At 57.4% G+C, this 14,301-nt stretch overlaps 1 protein-coding gene across 2 annotated transcripts; it reads right to left on the bottom strand.

Moving 5' to 3' along the window:
• Window positions 1–213: 213 nt before the first annotated feature.
• On the bottom strand, window positions 214–2,743 carry HAND1 (heart and neural crest derivatives expressed 1). Of its 2 annotated transcripts, none has more exons than XM_054842300.1 (2): window positions 1,441–2,743; window positions 214–837 (listed from the first exon to the last, which is right to left on the bottom strand). In XM_054842300.1, the coding sequence occupies exons 1-2, from the start codon at window positions 1,942–1,944 to the stop codon at window positions 739–741; spliced, it is 603 nt and encodes a 200-aa protein (XP_054698275.1). In that variant the 5' UTR covers window positions 1,945–2,743; the 3' UTR covers window positions 214–738. The 2 variants fall into 2 exon arrangements, with proteins under 2 accessions (XP_054698275.1, XP_054698274.1); XM_054842299.1 differs by having other exon boundaries at window positions 214–840; window positions 1,441–2,738.
• Between the last annotated feature and the right edge of the window lie 11,558 nt (window positions 2,744–14,301).

Here is a 14,301-nt window from a genome sequence, read left to right on the forward strand (position 1 = left end):
TCCCAAAGGATCCCATGGAGCTGCCCGAGCCCCACGGGAGGGAATTCCCTCCCACGGATCGGCCCCACAGCAGGGCACTGTCTTATGGAGAGTCCTTAATCCCGCAGCACCCCTCACCCCTGCGAGCAGGAGGGCAGGGGGCCTGGCCGCAGCAGCACGATCTCAGGAGCAGGGGAAGGTGTAAGGGTCAGACTCGAGGCTGTTTGCGTAAAGTTTAAATTTTATTTTATTTATTTTTTTTAATTATTCAGTTTTAAATACGTGGTGTGGTGCGCCCGGTCCCTCGGGAAGTGGTCATGCAGATCTGAGGTAGAAAACCCGGCACAGGAGTGTTTCCAAATGCACCTCTAGGTAGTTTCACCGCAGCCACACGTCGGTCAGGCAGCGGACGGGGACGGTGGGGGGGCTCGTATTTACAACAGCAAACGAAGCAAACCGTTTCGGCCCCGGGAGGGCAGAAGCCGCCGATCGAAGGAGCAACGAATACTGCAAACGGGGGAAGGGGCGAGGGGGGAAATGGCCCGGCTGGTCCCCGCTGCCGACGGGGCGGGCAGGATCCGGCCCCGCAAGGCGCCCTTCTCTTGTCTCCCTTGGAGCATCCACCTCGGCGGGGGGGGGGAGCCGGGCCGGGTACCCGCGTCCTGCGCCTGGATGGGCTCCGGGGGCCGGGCCGGGCTCTCTCCGACATTGCACATGGAGGGGCGAGCGGGGAGCGCCGTCGGGGCGGCGGGGCAGCCCTCAGGGGTTCAGTTCCAGAGCCCAGACCTGCTGGGGCCAACCCGTCCGGCCCTTCAGCTTCTTCTCGCCGTGGCCCAAAGGCTGCGAATAGACCTCGGGCTGCTGCGGGAGAGGAGACGGGGGGGGGGAGCGCAGAAAGGAGCGGTCAGGAGCGGAGCGGAGGTCCCGGGGAGGGCTCCCGCCGGTGGCCTGCATCTTGCGCCCGCTTCGGGGCTGCAGCCGAGCCCCGCGGCTCCGAGCGGCTTTTATCAGCCCGAGGATAAAGAGGGTTTTTTGGGAGTCGTGTTCCCCCCCGCAACTCCGCCCGCCGCAGCAAGGGGAGAACCGGCCGCCCTTGATCCGAAACGCACCCGCGCCCGCTCGTCCCTGGAAAGCGGCCGGGAGAGGAGAAGGACGGACCGGCGGGAGGCTCCGCCGCGGCCGGTCCTAGGGGTTTATCCCTCGGGGAAAGCGCCCGGAGCCCGCCCGGTCCGTCGGGAGCCCTCCGGACAAGTCGGAGCGGGCTTTTCTCCGCCGAGATCAACCCCCTGGGTGGATTTTTTTTATTAATTTTATTTTTAAGAAAAAAAAAAAAAGGCTCCAGTGGGAGCGGGTTTTTTTGTTTGTTGTTGGTTTTTTTTTTTTTTCCCCAGCCCCGGGGCTTTTCCCGCCCGCTCCCATCCCGGGGAGAGCGGGGCAGAGGGATCTCGGCCCGTCTCTTACCGTCTCCCGTTTCCTCTTGTTCTCCCTGCCGTCGGCCTTCTTGAGCTCGGCTTTGAAGCCCTCGGTGTCCCCGGGCTGGCTGTCCTTGGCCAGCACCTCCATCAGGTAGGCGATGTAGCTGGTGGCCAGGCGCAGGGTCTTGATCTTGGAGAGCTTGGTGTCGGCGGGCACGTTGGGGATGCACTCGCGGAGCTCGGCGAAGGCGCTGTTGATGCTCTCTGTCCTCCGTCGCTCTTTCTTGGGTCCCCCGACGCCTTTCCGCCGGCCCAGGCGGCCGCTGAGAGCTTCCAGCCGTCCCTGCCCGGCCGGACCGTACTCGGCGGGGCCGTAGCTAGGGCTTTGCCCGGCGAGCTCGGGGGCCACCTCGGCCGGGTTGAGCACCCAGCCGGGGAAGTAGGCGCGCTCCTGGTGGCACCGCGCCGCCGGCCCGAAGAGAAAAGGGTCGTGCAGCATGTGGTGGTGATGGTGGTGGTGGTGGTGCTGGTAGCTCCCCACCAGGTTCATGGTCCGCCCCGCTGGCCCCGGGGGCCGCGCTCAGCAGCGCACCATGGCCGCGGCGGCCGGCCGGGAAGCGCTCCCCGCCGGGCGGGCGCGGCAGGCAGCGGCGGCGGGGAGCACGGCTCCGGCTTGGGGCTGCGATAGGAGTAGCTGGCTTTGGGGGTTTGGGTTGGTGCGGTTGGGGTTTGGGGTTTTGGGGTTTTGTTGTGGTTTGGTTTTTTTTTTTTTTTTAACCCCTTCTGGAGCCTCCCAGTCCTGCCTTTATATAGGGCCGGGCCCCCCCCCTGCCGCGGAGCCAATGGGCAGGGAAGGATGCTCGGGGGCCCCGGGGGGAGCGGGGCGGCGGAGGGGGCGTGCGCCGCGCTGTTGACTCGGTTTATTTGGGCTCACACCTCCGCTGTTTGCTCTCGCCTCCCGCTTGCTCCCTGCTTGCAGGGAGAAGGGGGTGAGGAGTGACCCGAGGGGGGACCCCAGCCCCCGCCCCGTCGATCCCCTCCGCTTCCTCGTTCCCGGGCCCGGGGTGTCCGAGCCCCCACGGAGAGCCGCCGCGCCCGGCGGGGGACCAGAGGCGGCAGCGGGTGCGGGGGAGCCGCGGTTGCCCGGAGCCCCGACGGCCGGGCCGGGCCGTGTGAGCGCTCCGTGGCCGCAGTGTCCCCGGGGGGCTTTCTGCTTCCCAAGGGTCCCTGACGGGGGGAGCGCCCCATCCCGGGACGAGCTCGGCCCCGTGGGAGCGGAATGCGGGGAGCGCGGGGTGCTCGGTGCCGCACCCGGAGTCGGGGCATGAGCAGCCTCCGCCGAGGGAGCTGGATGATGGGGAGCGGAGGGGGCGAAGGCACTGGGGGGGCGGCCGGGCTGCGCGCCCCGGGCTGAGCATGGCGGGGGCAGCCGTGATGGCGGGTGGGCTCCCAGCCCACGGGGCACGTTGCTCACGCATGGTCTCTGTGCACACCCATGTTGCACAAATGCACGCTGCACACAGATGCACGCTACACACCTTCAGGCACGCTGCACATGCCCGCACTGTACAGCACACACCCATGTTATGCAAATATACACTGCACACGCATGTATGCTGCACATGCATGTGTTTACATCACACACATATGCTGCTCACACAACTACACTGGACATGTTACCTGTACATACCACAAGCATAGAGATGCTGCATACACTGTACACATATCTGTGCTGTACACACACCCACCCCACAAGTACGTTGCACACATGCACTTAGCTGCACCCATATATGTTACACACGCACACAAGCAGCACACATATGCTACACACAATGCCACTGTATATATATATTACATGCACACACATGCTGCACACACATACTGTGTATACACACATACACGTTGCATGCATTGCATATAAACACGCACACGCGTATGCTGCGCATCCATGCAGAGACTGTACAGGCATACATATAAATATATAAAAATTATACTATACATACACACAAACTTATTTACAATAGGGCAGTGGGGATGTGCCCTGAGTGTTCCTGTCCCAGCCTGGCCACAAAAGGGCTGGGGGGGGGTCCTACTGGGGCTGGGATCTTGTACTCTACTGCAGCCCCCAAACCCGAGCCCAGCGTGCGGCCCTGCAGGGGACGGCATGTCCCACTCGCCTCTGCACCCATGGGAGACAGATCCCCAGGGCGATGGTTTCCAGACCCTGTGCTTCACCTCCAGCCCGGATGGGTGATGTTGGGGCCAACCCCTGCTCTTGCTCCAGTTACTCCCAGTGAGGACAGACTGGGCACGGCGGTGGCGATCACAGCATGGCGGGGCAGGAAGGGGCTTTGGGCCCAAGGTATGTTAGCGATTAACGGCGCTTTCCAGCGATTCATCTTGCAGCGGAGGGTGGAAACGTTGGAGGGTTGTTTGCAGGCGCTTGTATTAATCATCCGGGCTAACACACCATTAACGTCCTCCTGCATTTTAAAGATGACAAATTTTATTTGACTTCTCTCAATCACGGTTCCCGGGCGGATTCGGGAGCCACTTAAATGCCTTGGATTTTCCATCGTTAGTTGTTACAAGGCGAGTTGCAAAGGCAGGAGGCCGGGGGGGCCGGGGCAGGGTGCAAGCGGGTCTCTGGGTTCTGCCGGGCCTCGGCGGCCAAGGGGGGACAGCCTTACTGGATCTGCCCAGCTTTGCCCCCCCCCCGGCTTTGTTCTTAGCTGCTGCAAAGTCCCCCCCCCTTCCCCACCCCCTTTAAACAAGCGCCCTGCAAACATTTGCTAGTGATTACTCTCCCGTTAGAGTCAGGCCTCGGATAGGGTGTCATGTCCCTGATTTCCTCCAAAACACCAGTGGCTGGGTGGGATCCTTGAGCCCTGCCTGGAGCCGTCGGGGGCCAGTGCCCACCTGGGAGAAGGACAGGGGTCCCGCTTCATGTCTTGCCCCCCCCACGTTGGCACAGCATCATCCATGGTGTCCTGCTGTGACCAACTAGCTGGGCTCCTCGCTGAGCCTCTCCCCACCCTGTAAAAGCCCTGATCCAGCAAACTGCCAGGCTAGGGTCTGTGCCACCCAACCCCATCCCTGGAAAACACCCCCCCCAGAAAATACCCCACCCAGCCCTTCCATCCCTATAGCCCTGCATTGCACAGGCCACTCACAGCTACGTCCAGCTTGGAGCCGTCACCTCGAGCCGTGCACCAGAGCCACCTCCAGCCTCCGGCCGCCAAGCCAGGTAAGCCCAGCCCAAGCCTGGGGGTTATCTTGCTTTATCCCCCCCCCACCCCCCCCGATGGAGGTCCCTGGACCCTGCGCATTTTGGAAGTGCTCAGCTGAGCAAATAGTGGGACTGGCGGGTTGATTTTCCTTTGGAAAATCGTTCTAATCTTTCGTGTTTTAATAAAATAATAAAACCGGAGCCCTTTTCACTCCGACACCTTCTAAATCAAACCAGACTGCCTTTGTCATGGCGTCCAAATTTAGCACTTCTCAAACTTTTGGTGAGTTTCTTTAATTTCACATCTCCCTGCTTGCACAGGGGGGAAACACCGAGCGGTTCGGATTAGGCGATTTATAGCTGGCATGGCGGGAGGAACCATGTTTCTCTCCACCTGTTTTCCTTCAAATCCTTCCCAGAGAAAGATTTCCTGCCCTCCTGGCCAGGCAATGGCGAGGGGGGGCTGGTGCCGCATGTCGAGGGGTGAGGTTATCCTGGGTCTCCGCAGCCCCCAGCACCCCAACCCACCAGGAGCCACCCAGCTCCGCACCCATCCCCTGCCCCGGGACGGGGGCTGCAGTTTTGGCCCTGGCCCCTCAGCCACCTCCTTATCAGCACCCAGCGAGCGGCAGCCCGGGGTGTCCTGTGACTGTGACGCCAGCTCTGCTCCCCCCCTCCGGCTCCCTTATCTAAATAGGAGTGTAAATCAGGGCCTTGGCAGATGCCCTGGCAGGACAGGGACTCCATAAAAAGGGGCTCTGCTCCAGCTCTGTTTACATTGCAGCCCCGTAAAATATTCCCCTTGTCTTTCCTGCTAGTGTCTCCCTGCAGCATCCCGGCACCCTCCTGCGCCCGCATCCCCCCCCCACCCCAGGCTCCACCACAGCCCCGGGGTGCAGCCGGGAAGGTCCCAGCCCTGACACCCCACAGCCCCCACCCATGTCCCCCCATCAGGTTATGCCCTGAGGTACCTCCACACCCAGCCGCTGCCTCCAATTCCCCCCTCCAACGGCTGCCGCAGGCACAGAGCAGGGCTGAGCCAGCTTCCCCGGGCAGCTGGGTTGTGTCTAAAGGTGCCCCTGGGTATTTATAGCACTTGCCCGAAATAATGCAATAATAATCACTCAGCACCTTCCTAACAGTTCTGCTCCTGGAGGCCTGGTGGGAACAGTTGCAAAAAGGCTTGGGAAACTGAGGCACGAGCAGAGTCTGCTTCAAGGAGAGGTACGTGGCGCTGGCTGCATGCGTGTTGCTGCGCTGGGGGGATTATTTTCCTCCTGGTGATGTGAGGAGGGAGAGAACCTGCAGAAGTGAACGAAATCAAGTCAGTTTGATCAGCAGTGAACCCAGCCCTGGGGTCACGGCCAAGGCTGGGCTGCAAGCGCATTGGCTACAAAAGCCGCTCAGGGCATCCCTGCTCCCCGAGGAGGGTTTGCCGCGTGTGTCTCGCTGTGCCAGCGTGGGTCTTGTAGGGGCTGGGGGAGCGTTGGGGCACAGGAGAGCTCACGTGTGCTGGAGCTCGTGCAGTCCTGCACCCACACACCGCCCGTGTGTCCCAAACTACATCACTGCGCTGCTTGATCCTACAACAACATCACACGCAACCCCAAGTGGGGTTCAGGCTGTCAAAGCCCCACCAAAGGAGCAGGAAGAATCGGGGATGAGCCGGGCACCCACCGTGGTGGTAGCTGTGCTGAGCCCGGATGCTCCTGTTCTCGGCAGCAATCCGTGGCATCTTCTCTGTACACACACCTCCCGCACCGCCCCTCCAGCGACATAAAGGATGACTGCAACCATTGCCTCTCAAGAAATACAATCTATTTATGGCCAAGCAGCCACTGCCCTGTCTGGATAAATCAAAAGGAAAACAAAGCTTTATGGAAAAAAGATTATTAAATTTTCCATGTGCTCCTGAAGGGATGCGCCAGGCACTCGCTGTTTATTTTTTGTCCTCTCTCCTTGCTCGTACTGTAAATGACATTGTGTTTACAAAAGTTTTTATGTCATCAGAGCAAAGTCACAGCTCAGCTTCCTCTCCTGTGTATTTTATGTAGATGGATGTGTCTGTGAGGAACATTCAAACTAAACAGAGCGCTGGTTTATAGGAAAATGTATTTATTTGAAAAATCGTAACTCACAATTTCGGCAAAACCGGGCTCCACATTTATTGCCGCTAATGGGGTGTGGCGGCCATAAATTAACCTGGAAAATTGCTGCGGCCGTATCAACAACGGCTCATTGTGCTGACGGAGCAGAGCGGAGCAGCCGCTCCCCAAAGACGGCTCATGTCAATTTGCAATTAGGTTTGGATGCAAACAATAGGCAAAGGAAAGGTAATGGCAGCCTCGCAGCTCGCCGCTGGAACCGGCCCCAAAATCATTACTCCAAGCTGGCGTGGGTGCCCCGAGTCTTACTTAAAACAGTGCAATTCCTCCATCTGATTGCCACAGAAATCAGTGGAAGGAGGCTCTACCTGCCATAAAGGGAATTTTTCGTTTATATTACATTACCTGTCATGGACACGCAATTGGAGATGATGGAAAAAACAAGTCCACGAGCTCTGACTGGCAGCCCGGGTGACCCACGTGCAGGGAGAGCTGGTGCACTTGCTCCCCAGTTGACCTCTCTTAATCCAGAAGAAACTTTTGCACTGAAGCAGGAGCGATGCTTCTGCCCTGCTTCTTTCCCCACTCAAATTCCCTGCTGAGACCAACACTGATGCCCAAAGCTCTGGGGCCAGGTGCCGACCCCGGGGCAGGAGGTGCCACCAGCCCTGTGCCCGATCCCCTGGCTTGGGACAGGGTTTGGGTGCTGACCCACAGTGGAGAAGCGGAGAAGAGCTCCAGGCTGATGCAGGTCCCTGACGAAAACCAGCGCCTTCCCCTCCTCCGTTCACTTTCCACTCCTGAAGCAAATTTACAAGGGCTCTAAAATGTCCTGCTCCAGGGCATCAGCCAACTGCTAATGGCTGGGGATTGGGAAAGACATTTCCTCTGCGCGAGAAGGATTGCATAAGCGCTTATTAAGGCAGCTCCTGGCGTCTTCATCTAAAGCATCTGGTTTGGGGCATGGCTGGAGACAAACTGCTGGATCTGGATGGAGTAGAGCTGGGCTCCCTGCTGCCAACTTTCCCCTCGTCCGGACGTGGGTGCAGGTTTCGGTCGTCTCGTATGCGCCGGTGGAGAGAAGGGAGGTGAGTCATGGGATGAGATGTGTCTTTCGGCCTCTGCTCTCCATCTCATCCTGGTGGTCCTACCACAGGGACTTGCCTTCACACCTTTTGCTCCGTTGGCTCTTGCTTTGCGATGTTCAGCAGGAGGAGGTACAGTCTGAGCTCGGGGCCCTTCCCCGGTACCACGTGCACGAGGGATTTCCCCGGTCCCTGGTCACGCTGCCATCCCACCTTCCTTGAAAGAGAAGCTTCCCTTGTGTCCATGTCTTGTGCAGGGACTGACGTGACTTGTTGGTCAGGCATTGGGTGCTTCTCCTATCTTGCACTGTGAGTGTGTAACATTGCAGGTAAAAGGAGGCCTCTGTGCTTGGCTTCATGGTGGGAGAAGGCTGGCGACAGCAGCACAGGCCACCAAAATAGGTTGGGATGCTCTAACGGGGCTCTGCTGTGCTGCAGGCTCAGCGCGGTGTGATGGCACCAGGGAGCAGCCGGAGCCAGGGTGCAGCATCCTGCCCACATTTCCCTCTTGGTGGGACCATGTCCCAGTATCCGTACTTCCCACCCTCCTCTCTGTGCAGATGCACCTCAGGTTTTTAATTCATCTTGTCTATAAGTTTGCTGGTGCAATTCCAGTTATCATCGCACAGTGCCTCGTGCCGGGTCCGGGCTATGCCAGTGCAGCCAGGTTAGGAGGGTAAGCACAATTTGTGGTGCTTTATTACCCCTGTTATCCTCAGGTCTCCCAAAATCGCAGGGCTCCTCTCCTGCAGGTGCAGGAGTTACTCAGGGGAGTAGGGGGCTGGTTTTCCTCCTCTTTCCCCCGCCGCATCCCGAGAAGTCCATGCAGCTGCTGGGCCGGCCATCAGGTTACAGGAAGAGTTGCAAGATGTTCTTTTCAAGGTTGGGTTCTTTTTCTGCAGATTGGCATGGTTTTAAAAATTAACAAGCATCTGTTAGGATTTTTTTTTGCAACTGAAAATTATTTGGGGGCTGGGGGTTTTAAATCATTTTACTGCTTTTTCTGCCCTTTTTTATAAAATGGGGGGTGCCAGAAGCAGGAGTACAGCCGGCATCAAACCAGAGCTCCAAATATTTTCCTTTTTAGGATGCAAGTTTTGGGGGGAGGAGATGGCAGGGAGCTGGGGGTCAGTTATTTGTGTTGTTTCCTTGAGTTTTGCTTTCTGACCCCTTCCAAAAAAAACAGGGAGAAGAAAGGGGAATCTGGAGATCCGCAAGGCAGCTGTTTCTTTAGTTAAAAACAACATTTTCACACGCAAAGTCGCTGCCGGCCGCGGGCCATATCCAGCCCTCTGCCTCGTCACACCGGCTTTTATAAGCACAGCCCGTGCAAGACCGTGTTGTATGGGGGAGACGGCGTGGGCTGGGAGGGGTGGTTGGGCTGCCGGCTTTTTGCCGGAGCTGCCGCCATGCCGGCGCTGGCCCATCTGTGGCTCTGGAATGTGCTCCTGAAACGCACAATCGCAAACGCCTTGCAGAGCTGCCAGCCCCGCGCCGCGCTGGGGACACCCCCAGTACCTGCCACCCTCCGTCCTTTTATAGAGCAGCACCCTCCGAGTGCGGGTGTTTTGGGGCGAGAAAACATCCTTTTGATGAAATCTTCAAAGCTGACCCATCCTGCTCCCCAACATCCGGACAGCCCCGGTTTTTGGTGGCACTTTGGCAGCCCTTCGCCTCCCCAGGGCTCATTATCCCCCACACCGAGCTGGGACCCAGCACCCGGCGCAGCTCTGCCGATGTCTGCAGGGCAGCCGTGGGTGTAGGGGAATGGTGGGGATGTTTTGGGGGGGAAGGCCCCGATGTGCCGGGTGTCCCGTGTCAGCATGGTCTGTGGTGCTGCATTGCTTTCGGGGGGTCGCAGGGTGGGGACGTGCTGTGAAAAATGGATCCATGCAGAGAATAATGACTTTATTTATTGTATGTCAATATGCGGCTCCTCCTAACATGCTCTGGAGAAAATAACTGTTTGAAATGGAGCTTATTGGAAGGAAAAAAAAATTCTCCTGTAAAAATGCTGATCCCTCCCCAATTCTCAAAACTGAAACAAAATCGTTTGCTTTGAGCTGAAGACATTTCTGCTTTTGGCTCCTTGTTTCCCAAGAAGAGCAGTGAACATGAAGGAAAAACAAGCCTTTCCCATTAAAACACACTTAAGTGAAACTCCAGTTTTCTCTTAAACTTTGCTTGGAAACATTTGGAGCAGCTTCGTGCGAACCAGTTCTGCACTTTGAGAAGCCATTAAAATAAAAAAAACCCAACCCAAAATAGTCATTTCTGCAGGAAACATCTCGTTTGGACAAAATAGGTTTGTTTTACACCGTAAATCCAAAAGCTCCCGGGAAGCGTGGTGAAACCCACCCGCCGGCGCTGGTGGTGGAGCCGCTCCAGGGATGGTTTGCAGGACACGGCCAAAGCTGGTGGGCGCTGGCAAGACGCGGGCCACCACCGGCGTTTCACCACCGGTCATCCCAGCCAGTGCAGTATCTCAGACTTCAGCAGAGTGTGTTTTCCATCAGGAGGAAGGCTTGCAGGCAGGGTGTTTTGGCAGCGAGAGATTTTGGACCAGTGTTCAGCCCCGCTCCGAGCTTGCCCTGGTGCTACTGTGGCCTCTCCAAAGGGCCCATCCCATGCAGGAGCTGAGGACACTCACCCCAGGACAAACAAAAACCCCTTTCCCAATGAGGTGTCAAGGCCCTTCATAAAGTCCTTTTTTTCCACTGACTCCATGTTACACCTAAAGCACAGAAAAAAATTCCCAGTAATTCCTAAGCCAACAATATACACCCCAACAATCCTGATACAATATTTATATATATAGAAATAAATATATATATTTGTGTATGTAAATTAAAATATATATATATATATGTTGTGTGTATATATATGGTGCTATTTTTTCTGCTGGTGGCATCAGACTGCAATTTAGGCACAAATATTTCTATCCCAGGGTCTTTGGCAATGAATTTTTGACATGCATCTGCCCCTGTTACTCAGAAAGCGCAGCCCAGTGAGACCCTGTGGGGTGCTCAGCCCAACACCCATGCAATTAGGCAAAAATTATTACTCGTGGATTGGTGCCAACCTGCCAGTTTATAAGGGGAACTGAGATCCTTCTGGACGGGCGCCCCTCCTCGCCGCGGCTCTCCCAGAGGAAGCTGTCTCAGCCTCATCCGCTCTGTGTGATGCTGAAATCGCAGGGTGGCGGGTCCCTGCAGCCGGGCAGCAGCGAGCTGCCGATGCCACGTCCTCCCCACCCCAAGAGTTGCTGCACCCTCCTTTCCTTGGGACGGGATGGGGGAGGAGGGCACGCCGCTGTGAAACTGCAGTTTTAGAGAGCGGTTGTTGTTTTCTTGAGCCGAAACGGCAAGAAACATCATGTCTAAAGATGACAGGCTTAATTTGCAGTGTCATTAACCAGAGCCGAAACCCTAGATGGGCTGGGTCTCCTGTGTGCAGCACGCTTGCTTCCCGTGCTGCAGCTGATCTGTCTCTGATTCTGCCAGATAAAGGCCTTTGTCAGTGCATTTCCCTCACTCAGACAATTTTTTTCGCATGGATGTTATTATTTAGTATATGGGACGAAGAAGTCGTTTCTCCCCCTCTCTCACGCACGCATCCATAGTGAGCGAATGTACCCCCTGTAACGCGCCGGCTCCCCCGCACGCTCGTGCTCCCCCATGTATTTGCAGGGGGTTCAAAGAAGCACAAAGCATGACCCTCGGGAAGCATCCCATCTCATCAGGAGAAAAACTCTCATTTCCAAGCTGGCCACGGCCTTGAAATCTTGTGGAAATAAGCGCCACGATCCGACGCAGGGGTAGTGTGGTGAGGCTGGTGTGAGCTGCAGGTGGGCAGCAGGACCAGAAAGACCCACAAAAAGCCTGTAATCACCCATCTCGTGGTCCCACCTGGGGTTACAAACCACTTTCCTGGTTAAAAGCAGCTGCTGAGAACCAAATGTGCTGGATGTGGAGAGCAGCCCCTGGCCGGGTGAGCTGGGCTGCAGCGTTTGGCCACGCCACTGGCTCCGCTGGGCTTAAGGACACCGGCACTTAAACACAAACCACTTTTTTGAACGAACGCGGTTGCTCTGGGCTCTGAGCAGCCCCTGCCTTGGCGAGCGGAGAGCCAGAGACGAAGGGGCTCGTGCAAAGCTTGCTGGCAAGCGAGCGGTGGAGCTGAGCGTGCCGCCTGCCTGCGCCGCGTGAGCCGGCAGGATCAGAGCACGGTAGGAAAAAATACCGCAATAGGCAAAGCATCTCCCATTTGCCCCTAAGCTCCAGCTCTTCCTGTGCTGATAACGAGCCCAGTAAATCTCCCTACAGCAGCGAGACTTTTTTTTCCCGGTCTCCTGCCCTCGCAGCAATGCCTCAGCGGAGGGAGCTGGTTGCGGGAGCTGGTTGCGGGAGCTGCGACGGGGCTGCCCTCCTTGCCTCACTGCGGGGAAATACCCCAAAGCAGTGCAGCCCCTTGAGCATCCCGACAGGCTCTGGCAGCCGCTGAGCCCTGCCCTGCCGTGCGGGAAGGCAGCTGGGTGCAGGCAGGAGCTGTCTCCTCTCTAATAATCCCCCCAGAGCCCTGCGGCGGAACCACTTGCTGACAGCTCGGGCCATGGCGGCTGGTGCCGGGCTGACTCAGGCTGATGCAGACGGATACAGCCCCCCCCCGTCCTGCACCGACCGGGATGCAGGGCAAGAGCGGGGGAGGAAAACCTGGAGTATATGTGTCCAAAGCTTCCCTCGCCTTAGTGCTTCAGCTGACACGGGGAGCTTGGGCGGTGAGCAGGCTCCCATCGGTAGGTTGGTGCTCAGCCCTGGGCTGTATGAACTCGAGTCCCCTGCTAGATGTGGCTCGTGGCTGGGTGCCCAGCACTGAACTGGGAGAGCGTAAGCCTGCTCAAACCCAGGCGGGAATCAACATTGCTGCTCTGAAAAAGCAGCATGTGCTCGGCAGCAGGATGGGGTTTTCTCAATTTGGGAGTTGTGGTGGGACCACAGGGTTAATCATTTCCCATGCAGGAGATGGTCACAACGCTGCTTCCCTCTTTCATGGGTGACAGAGAGCCAGGCCCCTTTTTTTGTCCCACCACGTTGCCATCCCCTCCCTGCAGCCAGACCCCTGCCACCAAATCGCCCACAATAAATACCATCGTGCCATGGCTTGGCTACTGCCCCGTCGGGACCTTCCTCCCTCCCCTACCAGGAAACGCTGTTGATTTTCCTCTTCCTTTTCCGAATCCCTCATAAATTTCCCATTGCTGGCTCCACCAGCGCCATGTTCCCATTAAACTTTGCAAGCTGATTGCATCTGTCACTGTCACTGTCTGGGGCTGGAATGTGTCACTCTGCTCCAGAGAAGTCATTTATTTAGCTGTAGCAGAGCATTTCAGGACAAAGTGCTGGGTTAGATCATGGTGGGACAGTTTTCCTGCGGTGGCAAGCGCCGATCCATCTCACGCAGTGGGAGGAAAGCGCCGCTGCTGGATTCTTTCCTATTTATTTTTCCTAAACACAGGGCTGAGCAGTGCAAGAGTCGCCTACCAGCAGGATCCTGCACTTTGCTGGAGCGTCCTAAGGAAAGGAAGTTTGCTTTAAACAGTCTCCAAAACCCGTGAGTCTGGAGTAGACATTTTTTACCACCCTCCCTGTTCTGTCTCACTGTTTCTGTAAGGACTCCCGGGGTGCCTGGCTGGCGGCAGGAGTGGCCCCACAGCTGGGTGTGCTTCAGGGACTCTGTCATACGGTGGCAAGGGCTGGGGCTTGTAAGATCTGGGATGTCCATGGTGGTGGAGGGAGCACGTACAACCACGTCCCAGCGCAGCCCCACGTTCCTGCAGGCACCATGGGCAGGGAAGCGCTGGTGGTGGCAGAGCGGTGACGATGGAGAGCAGCCAGCCGTGACGTGCCCATGCCCACACCATGCGCAGCAGGTCTGTAGTGCCGAGGAGGGGGCTCTCTTGTAGGTATTAGATGTGGTAATCAGGCATTCAGGCTTAAAACACGAAATTAGGCGCCTGCTCGTTACCCGTGTAAGTGTGCAACTGCATGCAGGAACCCCGGGTGCTGGGAAATACTCAGTCCTGACCGTGGCATCCCCCACCCCTGCCTGGCAAGAGCTCTTCCCTGTAATGGCAGGGATGTGTGTTGGGGGGGGGACGACAGAGTGGTGGAGATGAGAAGCTGAAGGGAGGGCTGCTCATCGTGAGACAGACACCCTTCTGCACTGGCCGTGTTGCAGGAGTGAGTCATCCTCGGGGCAGCGATGAAGGACTCGGCTGCCTTCCCTTGGGATACATGCCCTTGGGTGGTACCGTGCCACTGGTAACAGGTTTCCTGTTGTTTTTTTCCGAGCTACCTGTGCTGGTGTCCTCTGGGGGGGCTCAGATGTGCTGGGAAGCGCCTCTCCTCGGGGTGCTGCCTGGTGACCTGCATATGGTCGGGGTGGAAGAGACAGTCAGTCTGTATTGCTTTGTTTATAAGAACATATTT

This window comes from Grus americana, chromosome 14 (genome assembly GCF_028858705.1).
Source record: "Grus americana isolate bGruAme1 chromosome 14, bGruAme1.mat, whole genome shotgun sequence".
Lineage (NCBI taxonomy): Eukaryota > Metazoa > Chordata > Aves > Gruiformes > Gruidae > Grus > Grus americana.

What these genes read in the sequence shown, in the direction of transcription:
- HAND1 (XM_054842299.1), bottom strand. Translation starts at nt 1,944, where the DNA reads ATGAACCTGGTGGGGAGCTACCAGCACCACCACCACCACCATCACCAC. An exon ending in ACAAGAGGAAACGGGAGACG is followed by an intron (nt 841 to 1,440) that starts GTAAGAGACGGG and finishes CCTCTCCCGCAG; the next exon opens with CAGCCCGAGGTCTATTCGCA.